Below are 26,617 nucleotides of genomic sequence, written 5' to 3' on the forward strand. Positions count from 1 at the left end.
CAGAGTTCTACTACAGAGTTCATGCATATGAAAAACACACTGGCTTGGAAGAGTAGGAACAAGTCTTTCTCTAAGAACGCTTTGCTCAAGAGAGGTTAAATTTGGTGCTCAGGTGCAGTAGTACTATGTAGTACATTACTGTGTAGTACATTACTGTTCAAGGTCCTGTCAGCATGATTAAATTGATTAGGAAAAATAATTCTTAAGGCTGAACCTAGCTCTGTGAGTAGCAGTAAGAGCGCTTCATTGTCGCTGCTCAGGTCCTGTCCTAAAGGGCTCTTAACTTGAGATTCCTCAAGAAGGCTTCAATGTATGCACTGCTAATGTACATTCCCCAGAAATCAGGAGCTCCAGAGTTCACTTCCTGTCTGTGTGATCAGTATTGTCATGGTTTAAGCCCAGTCAGCAACTCAGCCATGCAGCCCTCGCTCACTCCCCCACTCCCAGATGGATGGGGAGGAGAATCAAAAGAATGTAACTCCCACAGGTTGAGATAAGAGCAGTCCCCTAACTAAGGTATAACACAAATCACTGCTGCTACCACCAATAATAATAATGACAAGGGAAATAACACGGGAAGAGAATACAACCGCTCACCACCCACCGACCAATACCCAGCCTGACCAGAGCAGCGATCTAGCCCTTCCAGGTAACTGCCCCCAGTTTATATAGTGGGCATTTATATAGTGCTGTGGTATGGAATACCTCTTTGGCTAGTTTGGGTCAGGTATCCTGTCTCTGCTTCCTCCTGGCTTCCTCTCCTCTCTGGCAGAGCATGAGAGTCAGAAAGTCCTTGGTCAGAGTAAACATTACTGAGCAGCAACTAAAAACATCGGTTATCAGTGGTGTTCCCAGGCCAAAAGTCAAAAACACAGCACTGCACCAGCTACTAAGAAGGAGAAAAATGACTGCGACTGCTGAACACAGGACAAGTATGCATAATAGGATAGTATGTGTGCTTTTCTTGATATGAGAGAATAGCATCTTTTATGCCAAGACATAAATGATTTACGGTAGTAGTTTCACTTTGACATATAGAAGCTGACCGCTGTTCCTCCAAGTTAAATGTGTCCTTTTAGGCCTTAAGTGCAGACATGCTAACTACCAGTCATTCTTCGAAATGATTTTACAATTGTCCATAAGAAAATGGAGGTGCTACTAAACTTTTTGTTTATTTAATGGATATTCAGATGAGATTTGCAGAAGGAAAACCATAGAAGTCTAGGTATTACACTTTTTAACAGGAATAATGTAAAATGGATTTTAGAAGAATTATAATGAACCTTTACTCTGATGTTGCTTAGTCATTTTATCATGCAGATGTTTGAAGTATCTGACTCAACCCATTTTGACTTTCACAATTCTTGGCATATATATTAACATCTCTTTTTTTCAATAGACTGCAGATGGGAAAACATTACGGTTTCCTTGGTCAAAAATGTGTCTGATGAGGGAGTTCGCGAGTGGTGGGTTTTGAATCAGCTTGGAAAAAGATACAAAACATCTGAAGAGAGTCTTGAACTCTTCATATTCAGTGATAAAGTCAGTCCACCAAGCCTTGGATTCTTGGCTGGTTATGGGTAAGATGGAATATTTACATAAAACTAAAATAATATATAGATGAGATAGATAGAAATAGAGATGACCTTATTTGCTGGTTGAGGGGGGTTATTTATTTCTTTTGTTGTCTCAGTGTTTGAACATCACATTTTGAAAAGGGGTCTATTAATGTTGCCTATATAAAGCTTCATATTTGTAAGGAATTATACTCTCGATACCTGATCTACAGTGGGAAAAAAGGCAGAAGCACCCTTTGCACCAATTTCTTATTGAAGTCATGCAAAATATGTTAGCTTAGTTACAGGTCAAGTTCTGCCCAAGGTCTGCCCAGTTTTAGTGACCTTACCAGGACTCTGGGCGTGAAACAGTTACGAAATACATCTCCACAAACAGAGAAAGGCAGAAGAGTGTGCCTTCCCAGGAGATAATGCCCTTCTGGCATGATTTTGGAGAACTCCTCACAGGAGGATTATCAGGGGAGGACAAGTAAACATAGTCTGCCACAGTTACACATACTTTAATAACAAAAAATATTATATGTAAAACCTGACAGATAATTTGACTTTAGCAGCCAACAGTTATCAGATTTCCTATTCTGACTTCCAAGCTGTAGCAGACAGGACATGAGACCATCAGTAACTGGGGTTAAACCATTTAAGTCAGCAGCTTCAGCTATTTATGTTCCCAGATTTCTGTGGTATTTGAAGAGACCTTATTGTCCTTTATCTTGCAGCACAACAGAAACAAGATCCTAATTAGAAATTATGGTTCACTCAGCTGACAGTCTACACTTAGCCGTGTAGATGAGCTTCCTCACACTTGGCTGACCTTTTTCAAGTCATGATTTGAACTCTTTCCTTTCTTTCTTTCCAGCATCATGGGACTATATGCCTCAGTTGTCCTGGTGATAGGAAAGTTTGTCCGTGAATTTTTCAGTGGGATCTCTCACTCCATCATGTTTGAGGAGCTGCCCAACGTAGACCGAATCTTGAAGTTGTGTACTGACATTTTCTTGGTGCGAGAGACTGGAGAACTGGAACTAGAAGAAGACCTGTATGCCAAACTGATATTCCTGTATCGCTCACCAGAGACTATGATCAAGTGGACTAGGGAAAAAACTAATTGATCTCTGGTGTCACACTGCGAATCAAGTTGATTTCATCTGAATTTTAAAGGTGAAATAGGAAAAAAAAAAAAAAAAAGCACAATATTCTCTTAAGAGCTAAGCCTTTTATAGTTAGGTAGCAATGATTTTTCACTGAAGGAGTCCTGGAAGCTACGGCCTTAGGAATCTATGCTGCCTTTCAAATTAAGGATCAACAGTGAAGAAGGTTGGATGATTTGTTGTTTTTAATGTGCCACTCCTCTACAATCTGGGGACTGCTTTGTAATTTAATCAACAAAAAGTTTGCATCTTTGTCTGGCTAATTTAATTATCCAGACAATCATTACAACTTGAGAAAAGAAAGGAGTGAACCCACAGGTGACTCCAGTGTACCTTCTTAACCCTTTCTGGAGCCATACAGATTGGATTGTGCAATATGCTGTTGTACATCACTGACTTTCAAGCTACAGTAATGGGACGCTGACTAGCCTTCAGGACACCCAAGACCCAGAGCCGCAGTGGGAACTGAAGACATTCTAGCCATACCCATGTGTAGAAATCAGAGGTTTTGATGTACAAAGGACACTGTGGACAAGCCTCTGTTAGCAAAAAGAAAACAATAACAATCTCTTTAAATGCCTTATTTTATTTGTACAGCCACAGAAGACATTTCAACCAAACATCAATGACTTTTCTCAGGAAAAAAAAAGCAACTGAAACTTGACACTTCGTCAAGGTTAACTAATGGCTAGAATAATTATGGTGAATTATTGGGGTGTTCTGCTGGGCCATTCTCTTCAAAGTTACTGCTTTCCATTAGGTGAGAAAAGAAAGTGAATTCAATGACCTAACGAGCTACTTCATTTCTTATAACCCTTTAAAGACTGAATAGTGTGTGCTTCTCTCTGCTCCCCATGACATGCTTTTTCCCATTTCAATGATTTAAGGCAACCGTTGTTTTGCTGTTAGCTGATATTCTTCTTCCAGTGTTTCAGGTATACAAAAATGTTTACATATTCTAAGTCACATTTTTACATCCGAGATGGGGTTTTTTTAAGTTCCCAAATATACATATGAGCTTGAAAAATGGCCTTTTTCTTAAATTGCTATTATTAGTGAGACAAATGGCTCATTAGAGAACATTGTAGCATGAAAATTTACAATTGCAATGTAGGTTTCATTCCATGTTAAAAAAATTACTGAGAAAAAAATCATTGAGTGGGTAGGGTATGTTAAAAGGGTATACCGTGTAGTTTTGATTCAGTAATGACTTAAAATAAAGCACATGTTGCAAAGTCATTTTAGAAGTATTTTTTCCTCTGCCTTTTTACATGAAATGGGAAAAGTTTGACATTCTTCTAACTCTGTGACAAATAAATCTCTTTCTTGTAGTTAGCTGCTATTTATTATATGAATGATTAGTTAATCACCGGAAAGAAACTAATACATAATTTACTGGCACATTTTACTGAAGAACTTCATCAAACAGGACAACTAGACCAAGTTGCAACATACCCTGCTGAGTGCTTCCATGACAAATGCTGTCCCATCCATTCTATACTGTGAAAACTAACATTTTGAGCACCATGAAGTGCACAAAATAAAAATTGCTTAATCATATTGTAACAATAAAATCATCTGGTGACTGGAACTCCCTGGAAGACAACCTGATTTCTTCCAAAGTGTAATGGAAAGGTGGCTGCTCATACAGCCAGGCAGCATTCCTCAGTGGAGAGTTTTGCTCCATTTCTTCCATAGGACCTGTAAATCAAAATCAAAACATACAGGATCCAGCAGGGATGATAAAATGTCATTTTTGGTTAGATGGATCCTCACCTGGGTGTTCAGTGATTTTAAGGAAAGCAGCACTGGAAGGAGAAGTGCGAAGGGTGTTATGTGTTTCTAAAGGTACCAGCCAGCAGAAACATGCTGGCCATAGTTGGTCCTGGCTCCCTTCCTGGTTCCTTCTCTTTAACTTCCTTTCTGGTGAGAACAACCTATCTGCAGAATGAGCTATACAGTTACTTGGGCTTCGCAGAAATGTGCTGCTCGTCCTTTCATGATTGACCAAACTCTGACAATAAAAGGATTCTTCTGTTGGTTTTTTTTAAGTTATTTTTTTAAAACAACCTATAGTCAAATTGGCACCATGGATTGGATAGCTAACTAACTACAACAGGTAAAGAGTGGGCTGCTGATGGCCATCCTTTGAGTCCGACTGTCCAGATAAAGTCAAACTGGCAGCCAGTTTCTGGTGGCATTCTTCAGGGAATCAGTATTGGGTCCAGTCCCATCTGGTGTCTTTACTAACAACCTGAAGGATGTGACAGTGCACTTCCAGGAAGTTTGTGGACCACACCAAATCTGGGCCTGGGGAGGTTTGTGATAATGTTATGTCAGCTGCCCTCCTGGCACCTGGGCTGGGCAGTTGTTACAGGGAGGGCAGGAATGTCTTTCAGGGTCAACTTCAAGGTGCTGGAGAAATGAGGTGCCATGTACTTCATGAAATTCAGCCAAGACAAATGCAATGCCCTGCATCTGAGGCAGTCCAACCCCATACAGCAATTCCAACTCGGTGGGTGGCTAGGGAACAGCTTTACAATAAAAGAGCCAGGGGCTGGGGCTTGGGAGTTGCACATACATCAGCAGTGTGCCCTTGAGGCAAAGAAAACCAACAGCATACTGGGCTGCATTTACAAAAGCACAGCTGGAAGTAAGGGAATTTATTAGTCCTCTCTATTCAGCACTTGTGAGACCACACCTGGAGAACTACATGCAGGTTTGGGGTCTACAGTGAAAGAAAGACAAGGACATACTGGGCTGAGTCTTGCAGAGGGCTGGAGGACATGATGTGTGAGAAGGGGCTGAGGGAGCTGGGCTTGTTCAGCTTGCAAAGAGAAGTCCAAGGGGAGAGCGTACTGGTGTCTGCAGCTACTGAATGGCAAGGTACAGAAAAAGTGGAGCCAAGCTCTGCAGAGCTGCACAGTAAATCAAGAGGTAACGAACACAAGTTGCAACAAGGAAGAGTCTGATTAAATATAAAGAAAATTGTTTTCACCATGAAGGTAGTCAAACTGGACAGGCCTCGAGCAACCCGTTGTAACTGGCCATGCTTTGCAAGGGAGCTTTGCCCTGAAGCCTCCTGAGTTCCCTTATACCCTGAATTATAGCACAGTATTGGGATTCTTCCAGAGACACTGTAGCCTACCAATGACAGTGGTTGCTGTAACAACCACCTCCAAAATGACATAATAAAGTCATTGGGTCCAAGGCAACATTATAGTTATACAGAAAAACTTGTGCCTACAGACATACTTTAGTAAGCCCCTGTGTCCAGTTTTTCAGAGCTGAGCACTGCCAGGGAAAGGTTCTGATTTCCCTCTTCCACTCTTGTAATCAAGAAATTATGGCTCAAAGGTGATAATATAAGCCCTTACCTATACTGAATTGGATGGATGGGATTATATGTCCTTTCAGAAAGTTGCCAGGTCAGAATTTAAAAAAAAGCCCAGATCCTTGTGGTTATATTTTCCCAGGTTTCAGGACTCGTTCCTGGTTTGTTCAATACAGGAGCAGCTCTCCAGTGGAGTAAGCCTAGGTAAGAAAAGAGGAAACTGCCTTAAAATAAAAAACATGTTTTTATATAAACATCAGCAGTTTTACTTTCCTTACAGGACTACTTGGTATTTTAGTGTTTCCAAAAGCTTTTCCAAGCTGTGCCACGGAACGTTTAGACTGGACATTAGGAAGCATTTCTTTACCAAGATGGTGTCAAACCCTGGAACGGGCTTGCTGGAGAGGTGGTCAAGGCCTCAAGCCTGTCGGTGTTTAAGAGGCATTTGGTTAATGCCCTTAATAACATGCTTGCTTTAACTTGATCAGCCCTGAATTGGTCACACAGACTACATTATCGCTATAGGTCCCTTCTAGCTAAAATACTTCTATCCTGTTATGTTCCTCCATGTCAGCAATAAAAAAAAATCGTATCTGTTCCCAGTTACCATTCTCTCTTGACCTACAGTACCTGAAAATGGACTCCTTGGCAGTTTCTGCCTCAGTTTCACTCCTGTGTAGGAAAAAGACACACAGCTCAGTGGCCAGGGGAGAATCATAGAATGGTTTGGGTTGGAAGGGACCTTCAGATCATCCAGTTTCAACTCCCGTCCCATGGGTAGGGACACCTTCCACTAGACCAGGTTGCTCAAAGCCCTGTCTGACCTGGCCTTGAACACTGCCAGGGATGGGGCAGCCACAGCCTCTCTGGGCACCCTGTGCCAGGGCCTCACCACCCTCACAGGGAAGAACTTCTCCTTAATAACTAATATAAATCTACCCTCTTTCTGCTTAAAGCCATTCCCTCTTCTCCTGGCACTCCTTGCTCCTATAAAAAGTCCCTCTCAGCTTCCTTTAGACCTGGAGCTGAACACTGTGTTCTGTTTCCTCACTTCACTTTCCCACAGAATTCACCTTTTAGACTGAAGCAGCTGCTGGGTTTTTGGTTTGGGTTTTTTGTTGGGTTTTTTTTTAACCTAATTTTCTGGTGTGGTAAAAGGTGAGGTGATACTTTGCCTCTGTAGGAGGCAGCACTCATTAGCCGGAAGGGTAAAAGACCATCATGGTTGTCAGCACCATGTTAACAGAAAACACATTCTCATCCTGGCCCTCTTCTAAAGAAGCCAGGTGGTTCCTGCTGCATCAAACACTAAATTGAAGATGACCCAGTTTTCTGTAGCCTCATGTTTGGCAGCACTGACTCACTCACAGTGCTAAGCTTTCATTTTTCCACTACATTGTGGAAATCGTGTTTTGGTTACAACAGTTCTTATAGCAACCGTGTGGCAGTTGTGAGCATCACCCTGCACTTCCCTCAGTGATCCCTGTTGTTGAACACGGGGTCTAGGCCATTTATTCCTGTCCAGCTGACCTGTGCAACACTGCTTTAATAGGCAAGGCAGAGCAGGGACATCCATATGAAACCTGTAGGCATCTGATTTTCACTGGAAAAAAATCCTGCCCAAAAAAAACAAACAAACAAACACAAAACAAACCCAACCAACCAAAGAACCACCACCTTCACTTAGCAAAAGGCTTTTCTTAAGGAATGGAGGAATAGGATTGAATTAATGGTAGGAGTAATGGCTGGCAGGCTTCTCCAGGCAGACTAAGCCTGCGTTCCCGGGACATGGATTAAATTGTTGTGTACCTAAAATTCACATTCATATTGGCCACTCCTTTAGCCATTCAAAGAGACAAAACAAAACCCCTAATTTGTTTACTTTTTTCCTCTTACTACAACACAGCAGAATCACCACCAGCATTTGTTCCCCTAGACCACAGGGAATAAAAGAAACCTGGTTTTCTTTCCCAGCCAATGAATGCATTCACTTCTTCGTTAGGCCCATCACTGGTCCTGACGTAACTTCAGAAAACAGGAGGAGCAGCAGTGTTCAGCTGCAGTTTGTTTTCCACAGCTCTATTTAGAAATCTGTGTGCTTACACATGCATATCCCCCCAGGAGGTATTTAGAAGTCATGTGCATGGCTTAGTGCTGGACTTGGCAATGCTAGGTTAACTGCTGGACTTGATCTGAAAGGATTTTCCCAACCTAAAAGATTCTATGTGCTGCATAAATAGAAAACCACGCAAGTGGTCACCAAGCACCTCTCCTTGTCTCTCCTGGCCTGAGAGGCATCTTCTAAGGCCAGTTGCACTGACTGGGATTTGGAGCTGTTATTAAAACAGGAATCTAATGAATCTTTTGCTGTGGAAAAGACTAGTTAACTAGTTGGTCAATGACTGACAAAGGCACCTGCAGACTTTCCTCTGTCAAGAATAACTGGGGGATTATTCACCATGTTCTCCCTCATCGATATGCAGAAATAACCTATATGCTTATGACCAGCAAAATGCAGGAAATGAAAATCCCAACCCTGTCCCTGGCCAGGTTCTGAACTCACCAGATCATGAGCCTAAGCCAGGGTTGGTTACCTAAAAGGAGATATGTCACACATGGAGCTTAGATGTATTAGGACCATCTCTTCCTTCTTCCCCTTACTCATAACATCACACATAGTCCTTTCATTTCCTTCTCCTGCTCCTTTGTCATCACCTTCAGCACCACTAGATATGGGGTACCACAACTGAATGCATGAGGATCTCCTGCTAGCATAAACCTCTCAGTGCTATGGGTGCAACAACAAACCTCTTCAAAGGCTTTGATGGGATGGTAAGATTTTTCAGAGGGAATCTGGTCTTACTGTGGGGAATGTGTCACCTTCACAGGGCCTGAGGCAGCCCAGCTGTGCTACTTTGCTGGATACCACCTAATGCCTGCTACGCAATTTTAGCAGCTACTCTTGTACGTTCAAGTAGCAGCAGTGTGTACATCAAACACGGGGACACTGAGCATCTGTGCATGTGGGTGTACGTATGTGTGTATATGTGTGTTTTCCTTTTCAGTCGCACAGGACTGCAGCATTAGCTCTCATTAATTTTTCAAGCCGCTGCCTCCTGCAGCCTGTGCTGGGGCGGAAGAGGGAGCTGCCAGCAGACACAGACTCATGACGATGTGACCATCGGACTCCCGTAACAAACAGTCAGGGAAAGCACATTTTTAATGTGTGGCAGCCAGAGTGAAGTAATGCAGTCAAATATTAATGAACGCTTTCAGCTGACATCTCTAAATACGTAATACAAAGTTTAGCAGAGGCTAAACTTTGGAGGTCAAGGGAGTATATTAACTACATATGCATCCAGCTATAAAATTCTCCCTGTTTTAACCGACGCTGGGGAGAGGTGGGGTCAGAGGGAGAAAAGAGAAGGCCAAATATAAAGATCATTGAGTTTCAAAAGGAAGCACATGGAAGGTTAGGACAAAAATTTAATGGTACTTTACTCTTTTTGAAAGGGGAAGGATTCTACCATTCTAAAGATACCTTTTAAAGGTCCAAAATACACTCCCTCAAAGTATGTTACAAAACAAGGAGGAGCTCCAGATACTCCAAGTATGATAAAACACCATGTTACCTGGCCTGCAAAGAGGCAAATGGGATATGCAAAGGTGCTTTCATTTGTTTTGATTCTTGGTCCATAACTCACCATCTCCTGAGCACAAGCATGGCACTCACTGCTGATGACCTTAGGAGATGAGCTGAAACACAAATGAAACTGCTTTTGGCCTTGTTATTCAAAGGGGAAGTTAAAAAAGAGAAAAATCAAAAATAAACCAAACAGAAAACAAACATATAAAGGAATAAATATTTAGATGAGACAAAAATACAAGGAATGCTTCTACCCGTTGTTTTCCTGGCCAAATAAAGAGTCTACTACTTAAATCTGCTTCAATATGGCACCTAGAGGACAAAAATTGTCAGGCTTGATTCTGCTCATTCTCTTTCTTGTGACTAACGAGAATAATGTGGCTTTTAGTGCTGAGCTCTTGTCCCTTGTCATCAAGTCTGACGTGTGCCAGCTCTTGGGTCCCATTCACTGCCCCTTAAAAATCTGTGCGAGTTCATCGCTGCCAGGGCCGAGCTGCACAGCTCCCAACATCAGCGAGCACAGCCTCCTCTCCTGTGGTTTCAGCCCAGCTACAGCTCTAAGCACTCCCTGCATTGGCAGGCTCCTACTCCTGTGCTAGCACAAGGCACCAGGAGAGACGGAGCAAAGGTTCTCCTTTGAAATGGCACTGTTGTACTCCCACTGTGAAAAAGGAGACACTGTTAAAAAACTGAGGAATCCTAACAGAGCAAAAGGTACAGAGATGCAAAACAAAATGGCTGAAGGTCATCTGCGTGACCGAGGAGACAAGATGCATTCCAGATGTCTGTTTGAATCATCCTTTTTGATGTTTATCTATCATCTGAGCTATTTCTTTTGCAGTACTCATTCCATCTGGTAATTAGCTCATGATGTATGGATTCAAAACGTATCCTTACTACTTTGCTGATGAAGTAATATTTCTCCTGCTTGGTTTACCTAGAGAGACTCCACAGCCATTCCTTCAGGGCTGTGGGATTTATGCAGCTACTTCAACTACTTTCACCTATAAAAAAAAAAAAAAATTAGTTAAAAAGATGGTGGTGGTGTTGGTGAGGGCCCAAATGACAGATGCTGGGCCTGCTGTGCTGAACCAAAAGGTGGATGCTCAGAGCACAATCCTTGCACTTCTCTTTTCCCCTGCTCAAGCCATCCCTTCCCTTCTAAGCTGATCAAGCACTGATTTGGATGGCCCTGTCTCTCCTCCCAAGGACATCCAGGGAAGTGCTCCCTATGCTGAGCGCTTACTTAAGGTGTCCTGGGCAGAGGCTGGAGGCACCATCCAAATTGGCCAGCCCCAAAGAGGGGGTGCCACCTTCTGCTGAACTTTGTAGGAAACACCTCTGAATTGTCTGTCCTGGCTGCAGCCTGGGAAAGCCAATTTCAACACCCGCAACCTCAGGCAGAATCCTTTTTTCCCTGTGGCCAGGTTTGCTGATACTCAGGCACTGGGCTCAAGCTCCTTGACATGACGTAAAGAGCAAGCCATGCAGGGCAGTGAAAAATGGCATCCTCCCAGCCAGCTACCTCTGAACAATACAAGGAGCATTTCCCTGCAGCTCATCACACCGAGGTTTCCTCCACACCCAAAGACTAAAGCATGAGCTATGGGGGAAAGGATAAAGGGACTTGGTAGATCAAGCTGACTACACAACCAACCTGAAAGGGGTAAACCTATTTTAGTGACTCAGGAAAGAGGTTTTCTGCCTTGCAGGTCAGGAGCTAAATAAATGCAATAAAACAAGCAGATGAATCAACTTCTCTAAAAGTGCCCTGTAGAGGATGTACTGATTTTGAAGTTTGCCCTTCCCAGTCATGCACTGGCTCCCATCAGAACTATTCAAAGTATAAACAGTTGTAAACCTTCATTTGTTACAATACTTCATCTATAAATATTAATATAGGTCACATGGGCAAGAAAGGACAATTATTTTACTTGTGTTTGGGGCTGCAGTTCAACACAGTATCTGGAAGAAGAAATACACACACATATTTGGCAGTCACTTTTTGAAGAGAAGCTTTTGTCATTTGGCAGCAGCACACTGTAATAACAGATCGTAGTTACACATAGCAACAGGTGGGGAAGTTTATCAGCGAGAGCCTGTGTCTCTGGTACAAGGGAGCAAACTGCCCTAAGGACAACATATCATCCACTCTGCGTTCCCCTAGAGGCCACAAGGACAAAACTCCCTCCCTCCCTCAACCTGCAGGCTATGTGTTTGCTTTCAGGGAAAAGTATTTTAAAGACTATGGATCATCTCCAAGGCAGAACATGCACAAGCACACTAGTAAGATGAAGCACTCAGAAAGCAAATGAAGTTATTAAATATTTTTCATAAGATCACACAATTTTTTTCTTCCTTTAGCACAAAAAGTTCTAGTAAGGCTATGAAAACAAGACAATAAAAACCAAAAAAAACAAACTAAACCCAAACAAAACCAAAACAATCCCACAAAACCTCACTCAAACATATGCTGAGGAGGGAACAAAGGTTTGACACTGACGTGTGTTCAAGCTCCCTATATGGCTGAGGGAAAAGCAGGCTGCCAGCTCATGCATGTTCTGAATTGTGGCAACCCTCTCCATTGACCATGCAAGGAGCCCGAACAGTCAATGAGGGAGCTAAAGGGTGAACCTAAACTTGTGTATGTGAATAGCCTCACCCAAATATGGTTCTCAGCCCTGCTGCTTTTAGACATCTGGTGCAGCTTTCCATTATATTCTCATTACTAGTCAGAGTTACAGGTAAACACACAACAATGTATGGTTTCACTCAAATCACACTGGCATCATTATTTAGACACTATGGCAACAGGTAACATGGAGAAATGACGCAAGGGTGACCAGACACAAGGGGTTGTTAAAAAAAAAAACATCAGTTTTAATTCTGAGAAAAAAACAAATGCAACCACTGGTGTTTACAGAAATGTGTCTTCTGTTTCAGCTGGCAGCACCTATTTCCAAAAACATGCCTCCTTCCCTATTACAAATTCATCTGGAAAGCCCACAAAGAGGAGAGGTTAGCCAGATCTCAGTGCTGCTGACTATGAATTGAAGCTTTTTTTTTAACCCTCATCAGTTTTCCAAACCTGTGCTTATGAAACCTATCAAGATGGATCAAAATAGATCAAGGACTGTTGTTCCTAATCAATGGCATGATTGGCTGCATTTTACCAAGATTCAGACACTGTGAGTCAGCCTGAGCCAACACTCGAGAGTATGACTTTCAAAAACATGTTTCCCATGGACTATAGTTGAATTCAATCAACAGATTAAAACCACCATATTTTTGTGTTTATAACTGGTAACTCATATAAGTCCCACAAAAAAGAGGCAGCAGTAAAGAGGAAATTGGAGGGGAAAGAACTTTAGAAAGCTTGAGATGGGGGACAGCTACTAGAGGTAACAAAGTTAGCTGACTATACACAGAGCTGACAAGGACCCCACACTGTACCTGGCCTTTCTTAACCCTACAGATGCTATGGATGTATGGTATATAGCTTTGCTGTGGCAGCCAGCATCACCGTCACAAAGGTACCAAAACTGACGGAGAACAGGCCTCTGTCCAGGCGCACCTGACATTCAGACAGGCAGACACTACCAGAGACAGACTGTGTAACGGGGACATGGGTTCCCATTCTCCTACCACCCCTGTCAGTGGAGTTTAATGACATCACCTAAAGAAGGAAAAATAAACCTTGGCAATTCACTTCTCTTCTTTTTCTTTTTTTGTAATAAAAATAAGTGTGCTATGTTTAAGCAAGACTTGGCAAGAAGTTTTTCATTTGTACAGTTAGATTCCAAACCATCTGGGGGAAGATTTGGTCCTTCATGCCGTTTAAAAAGCCATCCATACATGCTTATGTTGTTGACATAACAATTAAGTCATTTACTTTCAGGTGTTCGTAGCCTCATTCAATTTATATGTTTAATGGAATAGTCAGATTAAGAAATTAGACTTACAGAAGTCAAAGTCTGAAGTATGGATTCCCAAAGCAACTGTAACTTATACCCCACTTTCACATAAACCCAGAAGTGGTTCAGATGTCAAAAGCAGTACAATTCAAGACTTCTTTGGGATTTTTGATTTAGTTGTTTGGGTTTTTTTCTGAAGTACGCTCTTTCAGCCGGTGGAATAGAAACTGAACTCTGAACTACACCGCCAGCATTATTTTTCCTGTTTCTGGAAAGCAGAGGACCTCCACCCTCTCTCACAGTTACCAACCAGTATACAAGCAGAGTTGAACTCCCAGTGCCCATTGCACAAACCCATCCCTCTCTCCACAGGACCACCTTCTGCAATGATCACAGCTGCAGAGAGCCAGTTAACAAAGGATCAAAAGCCACGTTGAGCCACTGTATTCAGCTAGCAGGCTATTTCTACCACTACACTATTACACCTAGTCCTCCATCATGCACACTTCCTGAGAAACATCATAGAATCATACAATAGTTAGGTTGGAAAGGACCTCAAGATCATCTAGTTCCAACCCCCCTGCCATGGCCAGGGACACCTCACACTAAACCATCCCACACAAGGCTTCATCCAACCTGGCCTTGAACACCGCCAGGGATGGAGCATTCACAACATCCCTGGGCAACCGATTCCTGTGCCTCACCACACCAGGGAAAAAAAACGGAAAAAAAACCCTAAACCCAAAGTCTACAGAAAGGGCACATATGAGACATGACTGTACCGCACCTTTTAAGAACATTATGAAGCATAAAAGCTGACCCCTTCCAGCAATGATCACTAACACAAGTTTCCAGACGGTTACTATCAAGACCTAGTGGAATTCAATTCCAGCTCAGAGAAAAGGTTTATGATGAGGTCTAAAACAGGAGTTGCCTTCTCTCCCCATGACATCCCTTGTCCCACACACTCTCCTTCCAGTTCTGGCACTCGCCTGGCTGCTCATTGGGATATAGCTTGTGGGAGAAAACTACATTTAATGCTGTTTCCTGACCCTGGATCTAGACACTGGAAGCAATATTTAATTTTAAGCAGTGTTAAGAAACAAGCAAGAATAGGCAGAGAGACCCGGGGTAGTTAAAGGGAGAGCTAGCTGCTATCTTCAACTACATAATCAATGGCTGTAGAGAGGATGGAGCCAGATTCTTCTCCAGGGTGTGCTGTAATGAGACAAGAAGCAGCAAGCACAACTTGAAACACAGGAGATTCCCACTAGATATGAGAATTTTTTTTTACCACAAGGGACACAAAAAACTTGTGGGATCCTATCCTTGAATATCCACAGAGAAACTCAAGGCTCAGCCAGACAGCCCCCGAGCAAGCTAATGCTACTGCGAGCATGGTCCTGCCTAGAGAGGGGCTGCACTGGGACCTCCAGGGGTCCTTCTCAACCCATTCTGATCCTATGATCCTTGTTTCTGGGTCCCACTTTGTGCTCTGATAGTGCTCTGTGCAACTGTTCTACTTAATTTCTCTCTCCCTGGCTGCATCACACTCTGTTTTTAAAGACATCTGTAACACACTATCTTTGTGCTCCATCTCCTGGGGAAGTGTTATTTCTCCAGACCTTATTCCTGCAGAGAGTGCTGGTTGCATTTAAGATGTAGCTATTACTTCTTAAATCTATCCAGGTGCTGATTACAGCTGATAAAATGTTTGAGAGTGGTTTTCAACAGGAGTTACAGTTCTGTCAAAAACAACGTTTGCGGGGTGAAGTTTTATTACTGATGAAACCCTTCAGAACTCAGCAACCAAACCAGACACTGCAGCCCACTCCCCCAAAGTTTTACAGCCATTGCTCTTTCTGACAGTCTCTGCATGCCTCTCCCTTCCCTTCCATGCCCTGAGTGAGTATTGGCTTGGAGGGTAGGAGGTGAAAAGAGGGAGGGGAAAAAAGTTATTTTTGGCTTTCAACTTTTTATGGCATTCCTGCCCCATAAAACTCTTTGGAGATGTGTGTCTCACCCCAGATCAGAACAAAACCAGCTCTGAAATAGCAGAGAAATTTCTTCATGAGATACAAGTTGTCCAGCTGCCAGCCAGTAGCAGTAACGTCCCAAAGCACTGACCCACTCTGCGTCCTGAGCCAGTAAAATACAGGCTTGGAGAGACTAAGGATACAAATGCTTACAAACCCAGTGGATGTTTAAGCCCACATTCATCTCTGAGGCAAAATTCCCTCAATGGAAGCTTTCCTTGACTTGAAAGGGCTGAGCTCAGAGCCCTTGTCCCATGCGGGGCAGCAGTCTAGACATGAGGGTGTGGGCAGGGGAGCAGAGAGGTGGTGAGCCGGCTGGCATGGTGGCAACTGCTTTGCCTTTTCTTCTAGGATGCTTCTCCACCCTCCAGCCATCCCTTGGTACTGCCGTCGCAGCACAAAGCATTAACCCTCCCGGGCCTGGGATGATCCTGGTCCAAACATTTAGCCAACACAAGACAGCATGGCAAGAAATACATGAGCCTCCTCAGAACAGACACTGAGTTTGACAGAGGTCAAATGTATAACTGTCTAGCCAGCATAATTGCAGAGCTAATGAAGAAATGCCTTCCCTCTTCATATCTTCAGTATCAGCAGACTTAAAAAACTCTTTAGAGGCTTTTATGACACTTTCAAAACATTATTTAAAAGCTTGAAGTTTGCTTACTTAAAGTACCTAACACAGGTGCAAGCCCCAGAACAAAAGTGGGATTTAGGGAACAGGTCCATGGCATAATTTCTCCAGTTTTGAGGGTTTGTTGGTTTTGTTTTAGTTTGTTGGTTTGGTTGTTTGGTTTATTTTTTTTATCTTTCTTTTTCCAAACAGAGCCACTCAAGTTAACAGAATTGTCACATATGCCTCTCCAGACACCATTCAGCACCTAATCAAGTGGTAAGGTTATAAATACCATGTGTTGCATCGGTGGCTGAGCCTCAGTCATTGAAGGTTAGGTTTTCTTTACAGCTCTGCACCAGTGGGATAAAGAAACTGCATGAGTAACACAATGATTTTACTGCACGAGGCAAACACAACACAGAAAAAAATTAAAGTTTACAGAAAATGTGGGTTTTGTGAGTCATGCAAATACATCCTTTTTGTTCTGGTTCTTCAGTGACATAAGGCAGAAGCAACCTCTGAGCTGCTGAATTGCAAGTAACATGACAAGGTAAAATTACAAGGTAAGCAAAATCCTGCTTAGGTAAAGCTGTCTGGCTCTCACTGGGAGACAGGTACAGTCTCTCCAGACTCCCAGAAATCAACCTTGGTAACGGAATAAGCAAGAGATGTTATAGGGAAACAGAGAGAAAAGAAAATATATAGATTTTACTTGTGCCTTCTCTTTTGAAATAACCTTGATAAAGAATTACATGTAATTTAGAGAGGGAAACGTAATATTTATGGATGCATTGCAATAAGCAAGGAAAAAGTGGATGCTTCTTTAGCACCCTGGAGAAAGGCAACACCCCAAAAGAGGAATGAGCTAGAACAGGGAAAGTAGACACTGCTATGTTTGCTTATTTTTAATTGGATCCCAGAGACTATCCCGCTGAGCTGGAATCCACTCCCAGGATTTCTAGGAGCTTAACAAAGAGGCTGCACTGGGAAGAGAAACCCAGATCTCCTTTTTGGCCAAGCATTTTTCCAGGGCTAGCAAGGGGAGTTGCCCATTCTCCTGGCTTATTTAACTTTCAGGCTTACTTCCAGAGCCAACAAGCTTGTATGGCTGAATGGCTCTGTGCTCACCACTAGCAAATACTTTGTTTATTTGCATCTGCCATGCTCTAAGATAAACCAGATCAGTAAGACTTAATGTGAAATAGTAGAGCTAGTCCCAGCTAAAGCCAAATGAACAGGTCAGCCCATCTATATGAAGTGGCTGGCACCATCTTGTAATGAAAACAAAAAGTGATTCAAGCACCAGACAGGCCTTTCTCTGAAATACACAAGTCAACGGGAGCATTAGACAGATGCACACACAGAAGGAAAGGCAAAGAAAGGTTTGAGGCCTGGTATCAGCTAGGATCAGAAGGAAATGGCACAAATTAGTACCTGAAAGATAACAACTGCATGTAGATTTGACAAGGTTATAAAAAGACTTAGAATTTAATGTCCTGTATACAAGTTTATTTGAATAACTTACTTTGCTCTTGTGAGACCTCACCTGGAGTATTGTGCACAGTTCTGGTGTCCTCAACATAAAAAAGACATGGAACTGTTGGAACAAGCCCAGAGGAGGGCCACGAGGATGATCAGGGGACTGGAGCACCTTCCGTATGAAGACAGGCTGAGAAAGTTGGGGCTGTTCAGTCTGGAGAAGAGAAGGCTGCGTGGGGACCTCATAGCAGCCTTCCAGTACCCGAAGGGGTATAAGGATGCTATAAGGATGCTGGGGAGGGACTCTTCACTAAGGACTGTAGTGATAGGACAAGGGGTAACAGGTTAAAACTTAAACAGGGGAAGTTTAGATTGGATATAAGGAAGGAATTCTTTACTGTGAGGGTGTTGAGGCACTGGAATGGGTTGCCCAGGGAGGTTGTGAATGCTCCATCCCTGGCTGTGTTCAAGACCAGGCCGGACAGAGCCTTGGGTGGGATGGTTTAGTGTGAGGTGTCCCTGCCCGTGGCAGGGGGGTTGGAACTATATAATCTTAAGGTCCTTTCCAACCCTAACTGTTCTATGATTCTATGATTAGATATTGCACATAGCCACCGGCAACACCGATGTTCACAGCCATGTAGCACAGCTTGGGAAAACACATTTACAGCTTACTAACATTCACCGTGTTGGCATCTCACAGCATATTTGAGTGACACTGCATTAAATAATTGCTGTATCTGCTAATGCAATGCATATACTTGTATATGTTACATATGTTCATATGTATTGCATCTTGTTATATTGGCGGGTTTATAGTACTTTTTTTTTTTTTTTTCAAATGAAGAACTTAAGTCATTTGTGATTTAAAAAAAAAAAACAAAACAAAACAAAACCAAAACCAGCAAAACCAAAAAAGCTCAACAAAACCACAACAAACAAACTAAAGAAACCCTCTGATATTCCCTCAAGGGAGATTGCTTATGAAGTGTTTATAGTGAATGGACTGAGTTTACTTGGTAGCTGCCCTCTTTTATTAGGAGAATCCCAAACATAAACATTTTAGAGCACTCCAGTGACTCATGTCAGCAGTGTAAGGCATTCAGCAAACAGTTGGCTCTACCCAGACCAGCAAAGGAGTATCCGAGTAATGCACTGAAAGACTACAAGTTGACAGAGTCCCACATTTGCTGCCCTTACCAACAGCTATAGATACCACAGAGACCACAGATCACTCATTCTTCACATGAAAATTTCAGCCTCCAGGGTCAACTTCACAAGCCTGCATCTAGCAAACTCTGCCTGGAGCCCGCACCACAGCTTCTGGCGACCACAAAGCATTAACAAGGACTCTGCACAAAGGCAAGTTTCAAAAATCTTGCACCATATCAGAGATAGACTTCTTCCACTTCTGCCTTGGCAGTTAGTGTACATAAACAGCTACTAAGCTGTGCTGTGCAGGGCAACATGCCCTCTCCCTAGGATGGTTCAGCCCCACTGTGATCCAGGTGGAGAGAGCCATATCACCTTCACAACCAGACACACACAAGCTCAGTGCAGTCTTAGACCAAGCAAGCACGATAGCCAACTTTCCACTTGGCCTCAGATTTAACAGGAGGCACTGCAGCTGCAAGAAAGGGATTGCCTGCTGAACAAAAGAATATGATGCTTAGATTAAAAGAAATCAGCTGAAGCAGAGTGACGAAGCCAGCCTGTGGAACAGCAGTAAGTTGGGGAACAGCTCAGAACTGGTGGACTGAAACTCTGTTTTCAAAAGCGGCTGTGCACAATATAGGATAAAAGGTCACCTGGTTGGAATCATTGCAAATGGGAACTTCACTAGAGTGCACTGCGGTGTTCATAACCAAGACTGCTGTTAACACTTCTTGGCTCAGAGGAAAACAGAAAAACAAATAAAAACTACAGTGCTATTACTTTAAATTAATGCAGAACTACAAACCACATCCAGACAGTAACACCACACAAATCGAAATGATACTGAAATGTAGGAGTCTGTCATCTAACATCAATTTCAATTCATGCAGCAACCTTAGCTTTTAATTTTTACAACAGGAATTAGTGACTAACATCTTCAGGTTTAAAAGCCTAAAACAAATGATAAAAAACTACTATCTCAAATAATGTAAGCCTGTTACTCTGGAGAATAAAGCACATCAATTTAGCTTCCTACATAAAATTAGTATCTACATGCACAGTAGCCCTCTAATAGAAATGACTGCATAGTCTGAAGATGTTCCTACAATGAGTGGAAAGGGCTTCTTCTGTTACAAGGTACATTAATTCTATTAGCATATATTGCTCTTATTAAGTGGCTGACGCAGGGATGTTATGTTAAAAAACTACAATAAAAACTCTCAGTAGCTAAAAATTTAATTTTCACCTTCACCATATACTTGACTACTCCAGAGTCTCATTGAGCTTTGGTAAGGACTTTATCAGCTTGGAAATGAGAGCTCTAGTCTTTAAAAACAGTAAAAAAGCCATAGCTACACACACAAAAGATGGTGAACATCCTGGACAAGAAAGAAGGCAATGAAAGAGTATAAGCCTGCTGACAGCAGTCTGCACAAAGGCAGCTTCACATCCCTTATGTAAGCAGTAAGATTTAAAGATCAGTAATGTAACTAAGACTTAAGATGATCTGTGAACATCCAAGCAACGCTTCACTGTACACTGTACTACCAGTCACATAAGTAAACTTCCTCATGCAACTAAACCAAAGTGCTTTAAAGGATTCTCTCCCACCTCAAAGCAATTCTCCAGATATCATATGGCTATGAAATAATTTTAGAACAAAACCTTCTTGAGTGTTGTTAAGCGCAAAGATATCACAGGGCTCTCTCAGGACTCCTCTCTGCAGTAAAATCTGAATGTCTATTTTTCCTGTTACTGGTGTGTCCACAGCATCAGCATTGTAGTCTAGATCTGAGGCACAGGACTGAGGGCAGCTTCCCAAGCCTCTCTCTCTTACCAAAATCCAATTTGCCTTATGGGGTGGTTTTGTAGCACATGAACTGAATCCTTTTCATTCAAAGCTAACACAAAGGGTGCACTGCAGGTACACATTTAATGTGCTATAACCACTTATAGACAATTCAGTCACTTGGACTAGAGTTCTTTAGCCTTCAGCCCTTTTCCATCTGGAAAGGAGGTATGACAGGGTCGAGCATGGAGAAATACAAAAGATCCACAGGATCAGGCTAGCGTTAGGTCACCCAGACTACAAGAAGCCAGTTGTAAAATCTTGGTACTGACTGTTTTATCCCACTGATGCATCATCGTTACTGCCCCGTCCCATTAACAAGTGTGTACAGGAGGCAATAGAGTCCTCGGTGATTATTTAAGAACATTATCTCCTCAAAGCAAAAGGTTGAAATGATGCTACAGCTCCAGCCTTTGGCCTGTGCCAATTTTCAGTTCTCTGGTTCTTGCTGCCTTCATCTCCACTGCCTCTATTTTCTCCCCTGAATTCCAGCATAGGGTGTTACGATAACCAACACACTGATGGGACAGCATGACCAAGAATGGGGAGGTCCGCTGTCCTTTCCTTGAAGTGCCCTTTCCTAGTCCTGTAACACACCTGAGGGAAGGCACTCTCCAGCTTCCCCTGCCAAGTCAGGACTTGCTTTATTTTAGTGTAAGCAAGTTCAAGCTCAGGACCAAAATTTTTAAAGCTGTCATATTAAACCCTGGACAGGAGCTATAATACATGGGCATCACAACATGCCTTCATCAGGGATGTAGAGAGAGCATTAAATGTTTTGCTAAAGCTTCAACTTACAAGGCTGTTAGCCTCGGGGCCAAATCCATTTGCTCTCCCAAAAAACAGCAACACAACTCTCTAGGTTGAAATAGATCAATAAATCACAAAGATCATAGAACAGGTCAGATTTCCTAAGAAACATGACTTTTAGAAAGTAAGAAAACTCTTTTCAAGCTCTTGTGGCTGGAATACTTCATGGCAACATTATAGCTACAGCAAATTTCTCTCTAGGAGGAAAGACTTTAGGCAAAAGTTAGAGAAAGGATTTGATTTATAATGGAAAATAAAGTTAAAACTAATGGGCCAAGTTTTGCTTACACTGAATAATACTTAGCACTTACATAGGAAAATTCCCACTGACTGCAGTCAGAGCAGATCTGAGGCTTTAAACATGCAGCCTCCACTTCAGCTCCAGAATAGCAGTGCTAAAAGTTACCACTGGGACTAAAATGTCAGACTGGGACATGCCCTTCTGATGAGAAAGGGGGAAGAAATGGTATGCACAGAGCCCCAGATTCCTTTGGGGAGATTCAGCCCTCAAGGGGAAAACTGACACTGCAGGTTCATTAAATACCTCTGGGAAAAGAGTAAGCAGTGTTGGCAGTGCCCAAGTCAGTGCTGGAGCTTGTAGCTATGGGGAACAAGCGTGGGGACTGGTTGTGTTGGGTTTAAGCCAAACCAGCTAGGAAATGGGCAAAACCTGCACTTTGCTGCAGGCAGAGACGGCAGGTGCCCGACTGCCTTCTGCAGTCAGACATTTATAGGGGTGGCGGATGTCCTCTTTCCTCCCAGGCAAGGGAATGGAGAGGGACTGGAGCCTCAATCGGAGGTCACAGTCCCACCCTAGGTGAACAAGGCCTAAAGGGAGCAAAGCTGTTTGAACAGGATCCAGCCCAGCTTTATTACCTGTTGCCATATCTGTTCTCCAGTTCACGAAGCAATGTCAATGTAACGTGTGCTCTGAGAGCAAAGCTGCCATTTATCGCCTCGGCGGCCAAGAAAACACACAAACCTGAGCATCTGCATTTGCAATCTCCACTGCTCCATAAAAGACAAGGTCAGACAGAAAACATGTGTTTCATATTTGCAAATCTGAATGATTTATATTAGGGGAGCAGGGCTGGACTGCATGCAGCCTCTAGGTTGTTAAAATTTAATTTACTAATCAATTACTATCAGATGCTAGACTTCTTCAGCTGCCCCATACACAGAGCATAGTTTCTCACAACACCCTGTCTTGATTTCAGTGTTGTATCTCTTTCCAGGGGCTGAAGACGGGTGTGATAAAGTGGGCGAGCAAAAGAAAAGGACCGCTCAGTTCAGTGAGGTCATATTTTTAAATGAAGAGAAGCCACTAGATCATTATCTCCCCATTTCTGTTGGCCATTTGAAAGATGACATCCTTTTGCTATTACTTGCACAAGGCAGATTTATCTGAGGAAGCAGATGCATTAAAATGAATAGTACATCTCTTACCTCAAGGGAGCAAGTGTGGAGGAGACTCAGTGTCCGTGGCTGCACTGTCCTCATTTTGTCTGGATTGCTTCTCAGTCATTACTCCCATTGTCCAAACAAACATTTAAAACATTATAAACGCATGTCTCTCAGCAGCTGAAAATAAATGAACTAGGATAAAAAGTAAAGACAGAAGCAAGATTATCACTGACAAGCATCCTCCTATTATGTGGGTTGTGTAGGTTGGGTCTCCTGTGCTATACAGCTTTGGGCTGCAGGCTCACAGATCATTCTGACCTTGGAGCAATAATGTGTATTTTTCTAACGCTTCTTAATAGTAAAACAGACATAGTGAAAACACACAACTGAGATGGCTTACATGAGCCACAGACTCTCAAACACAGACTCAAAGTAGCTGCATGAACATCACAAGTTTCATAGTTTACCCTTTCACCCTCATAAACGTGGTAACTCCCACACAGTCCTAAGAACCTGTGGGTCTCTTCAAACCTCAGGAACACAGGACACCATTCTTATCCTTTAAGACAGGTTAAAGAAACCTTAAGGGTCTGCAAACTTGTGGACACAAGCAGATAGATGACAGCTGAACAGCTTTCAATTCTTCACCATCTCAAGGATGGAAATGTCAGGAACATTGTGATATACTGGAGATCTTCTACCTTAATATTAGGAGTGCAGAGCTGATATGCTGCCTTCCCCATCCCTAAGCAACCTGCCCCTCTCAAAGGCACAAGACAATACTGACCATTCTCAGAGAGACTTTGCCTGATGGGGCCTATATGAGTACTAAATCTCACCACAAAGGACAAAAGATTTCTCAAAATATATTTGCGGAGCATGTTCTCCTTTTGACAAAGAGAGGAACAAGACAGTTTTCATAGTCCCAACTCCAGTTCACTGAACAACTCCAGTTATATCCAGTTCAGCATACAAACATCACCACCAGCACTGGTCGAACAACTTTGTGAATGTCCTCTGTTAAAATTAGCTTCTATTCTTGGTTAGTAAGTCACGCATGAAATAATCCTGGCTTCCCTTTAATGTGGTAATTGGAGACTAATAGCATTTTGAAATTATGGGTGAACGCCAGCTCTTCTCTCCAACTCTTTGCTATCTGCATTTTGGGTGACAGGTTCCCTATGAATAGGTTAATGTTACTACTCTTGGAATGGATGAAGGAAATATTTTAAACTGGGGAATAATCAATCCAGTCCAACATTCAGATGGAGAATCATTCACATGAAGAATCATGAAACTCTTCAAATTATTCCTTCCCACACCCCCCACCAAATACCCAGCAGTCCACAGGCAGTTGGACAGCTAACTCCACCATGGAAATATATGAGACTGTCTCATAAATTACAGAACTACAGAACTGGGGCAGAGGAAGAGACGAGGAGGGGAGGAAGTCAAAAAATGCCAGACTCGAGGTCTTAGGAGTATTTTAATGCCGCCGATTACTTAAAGGACTGACTGTCACAGAGAGTATATCAGATTCTGCTGTAGCTTCCAATGCATAACATGTTCAAAGTTGTTTTTTTTTTTTTCATATTTCTGAATGCTAATACTTAGATACTTTTATACTTTCCCAGGACACTTCATTCAACCCCAGTTTCACTACATGCAGAAGACAAATGCTGTTGACCTGATGTTACCCACTCACTATGACTGCCGAACTACAGCAGTGTTACTGTCTGGCAGATTTATTCCTACCTGGCACTACTGCTTAGAAACTGGCTAATTAACAGTCTGTTAAACCAACAGAGTGAAACATAGCAACTTCTATGTCACAAACACAAGGACAGCAAGCCAATGTAAGATCACTGGGTGTAGCAGAGCCATCAGCACAATGCATGACTCTAAATGCTCATGACACAAGCAAATAGCTGACAAACTGTTGAACTAAGGCAATGGGTAGAACCACAGGTGATGACTGCAGGCTAACCAGTACAGCAATTAAATACCTTTAAAATCCTATTTTAAAACCAACCCGTAGTATTACTTGGAGAGCATCACTCATGTTATTGCACTCTGGGGTTTCTTCATAATATTATGTTGTCAGTGTCTTCAGCTCTGGGAATGGCTGCATTTCGCTAATAACTCAAACAGCCCCAAGCATAGTTTAAGAAGCTTAAAGACAATTTGCCTGGAATTAAATTGCCTTGACAAATGGTAGGTGTTGTTTCAACTTCCAACTCATCTCTGGCCACAAAACCTCCTTGTGACTGGTCTCTTTTCCATTCAGTGCCTTGGCAAGCATGATCCAGCACTTAGACACCCTGACAGAAGCAGCAAGCAGGTGTCTTCCCCAAGAGAGAGAGAGAGTCAGTGACTGGTAAACACATACAGGAGTCTCAGTCAAGCCCCTGCCTGCCATAGAGACCTGTCTGGAAGAAAAGGGCAGAAGCCAGAAGTTTGCAATCCTTAGCTGCAGGAATTTTGGCTTGTGGGTACAGTTGGCTGCGTTAAGACAGCACACCTTGCACACAGTTGAGTATCTGCTGTGTTATGTCTGTAGGCAAGTACATTAAGGGGAGAGAAAGTTTACTGCCTCAGCTTGACATGCATTTGGAGAACACTGGATTCCAACTTATCTCCCACACTGAGCTCCAGGGATGTTCAATTTCTGACCCAGATCTGTAACCAGACTTCAGGATTTGCTCCTTACTCACACACTGATTTGGCTACAAACACATCCATAATTATGAAAACGGTAAGTAAAATGCATCACTGAAAAGAAAAATAAAATAAAGCCTCTTCCTTACTTGAGTTATCCTTGCCCTTTCCTAAAAGAGACTTTTTCCAATGAATGTGCACTCACAGCTGTGGACAGGTCTGTGCATAGACTACCACAGTGTATCATCCTCTCCTGCTGATTACAGAAGTTTCACCCTTTGTCTTTGCATTTCAGTTCAGTTGGGATGTGCAGCTCCCAGACTTCTCATGTAGCCTCTCCTTCCTACCATTGAGAGCTTTATACTAAAGATCTCAACGAGCTGAAGATCTCAGTAAGCATAATCAAGAATCGGCCTAGATGCCTGCTCCAAAACACTTGATCACAGCTTGGCTATAAGAGGTTGCCAAAAGTCCACAGGCTGCCAGTCATTCATCCAAAAAGCCTGGAACACTTTGAGAGCCATTAAGTATCATAGTCTGGCTCACACAGTTGATATGTAACGTGGCATCCCTTAAACAAAATGAACCATAGGGGCAAACGTAATTTAGAGATTGATGAGGTGAACAAAAATATACCACAGCTGTCTAAGAGTATCTTAAATCTTCATCTGAAGAGAAAAAACACTGCCAGAGATTTTCAACCATTCATTTAGACTTCAGAAATATCAAATCTTTAAACACTACTTAGAGATGATGTCTAGGAAAATTGGGAAGAGAGCCAAAGACACAGATAACTACACTGAAATAACTAAGGAGGCTGAGAAGAAACACAGCATTCATATTTTAAGCAGTTAACTCCCATTTAACCCCACTATCTCAGTATGTTATAATTCTGTATCATATGGCACATGCTACATAAGTGAGCCGCACCACAGTTAACGCAATGGAGTGTGAATTCCTGACTCAAAGAAAAAGCCTGGTGATGACTGAC

At 42.6% G+C, this 26,617-nt stretch overlaps 1 protein-coding gene and 1 long non-coding RNA gene across 2 annotated transcripts in view; one reads left to right on the plus strand and one right to left on the minus strand.

Annotated features, from left to right (window-relative positions):
- The window catches only part of PIEZO2 (piezo type mechanosensitive ion channel component 2), a 297,942-nt gene extending 293,626 nt beyond the window's left edge, over positions 1-4,316 (plus strand). The window contains exons 52-53 of the mRNA XM_065667981.1: positions 1,400-1,580; positions 2,434-4,316. Of these exons, the coding sequence (XP_065524053.1) occupies positions 1,400-1,580; positions 2,434-2,686 (434 nt within the window). The 3' untranslated portion in view covers positions 2,687-4,316. The remainder of the gene's footprint in view (positions 1-1,399; positions 1,581-2,433) is intronic.
- LOC136008546 (uncharacterized) lies at positions 3,300-9,857 on the minus strand. The gene is made up of 3 exons (XR_010610136.1): positions 9,764-9,857; positions 6,103-6,259; positions 3,300-4,426 (listed from the first exon to the last, which is right to left on the minus strand). It is a non-coding gene; the product is annotated as an uncharacterized LOC136008546 (long non-coding RNA).
- Positions 9,858-26,617: the final 16,760 nt, after the last annotated feature.

Source organism: Lathamus discolor, chromosome 2, assembly GCF_037157495.1.
Source record: "Lathamus discolor isolate bLatDis1 chromosome 2, bLatDis1.hap1, whole genome shotgun sequence".
In the NCBI taxonomy this organism is placed as follows: Eukaryota; Metazoa; Chordata; class Aves; order Psittaciformes; family Psittacidae; genus Lathamus; species Lathamus discolor.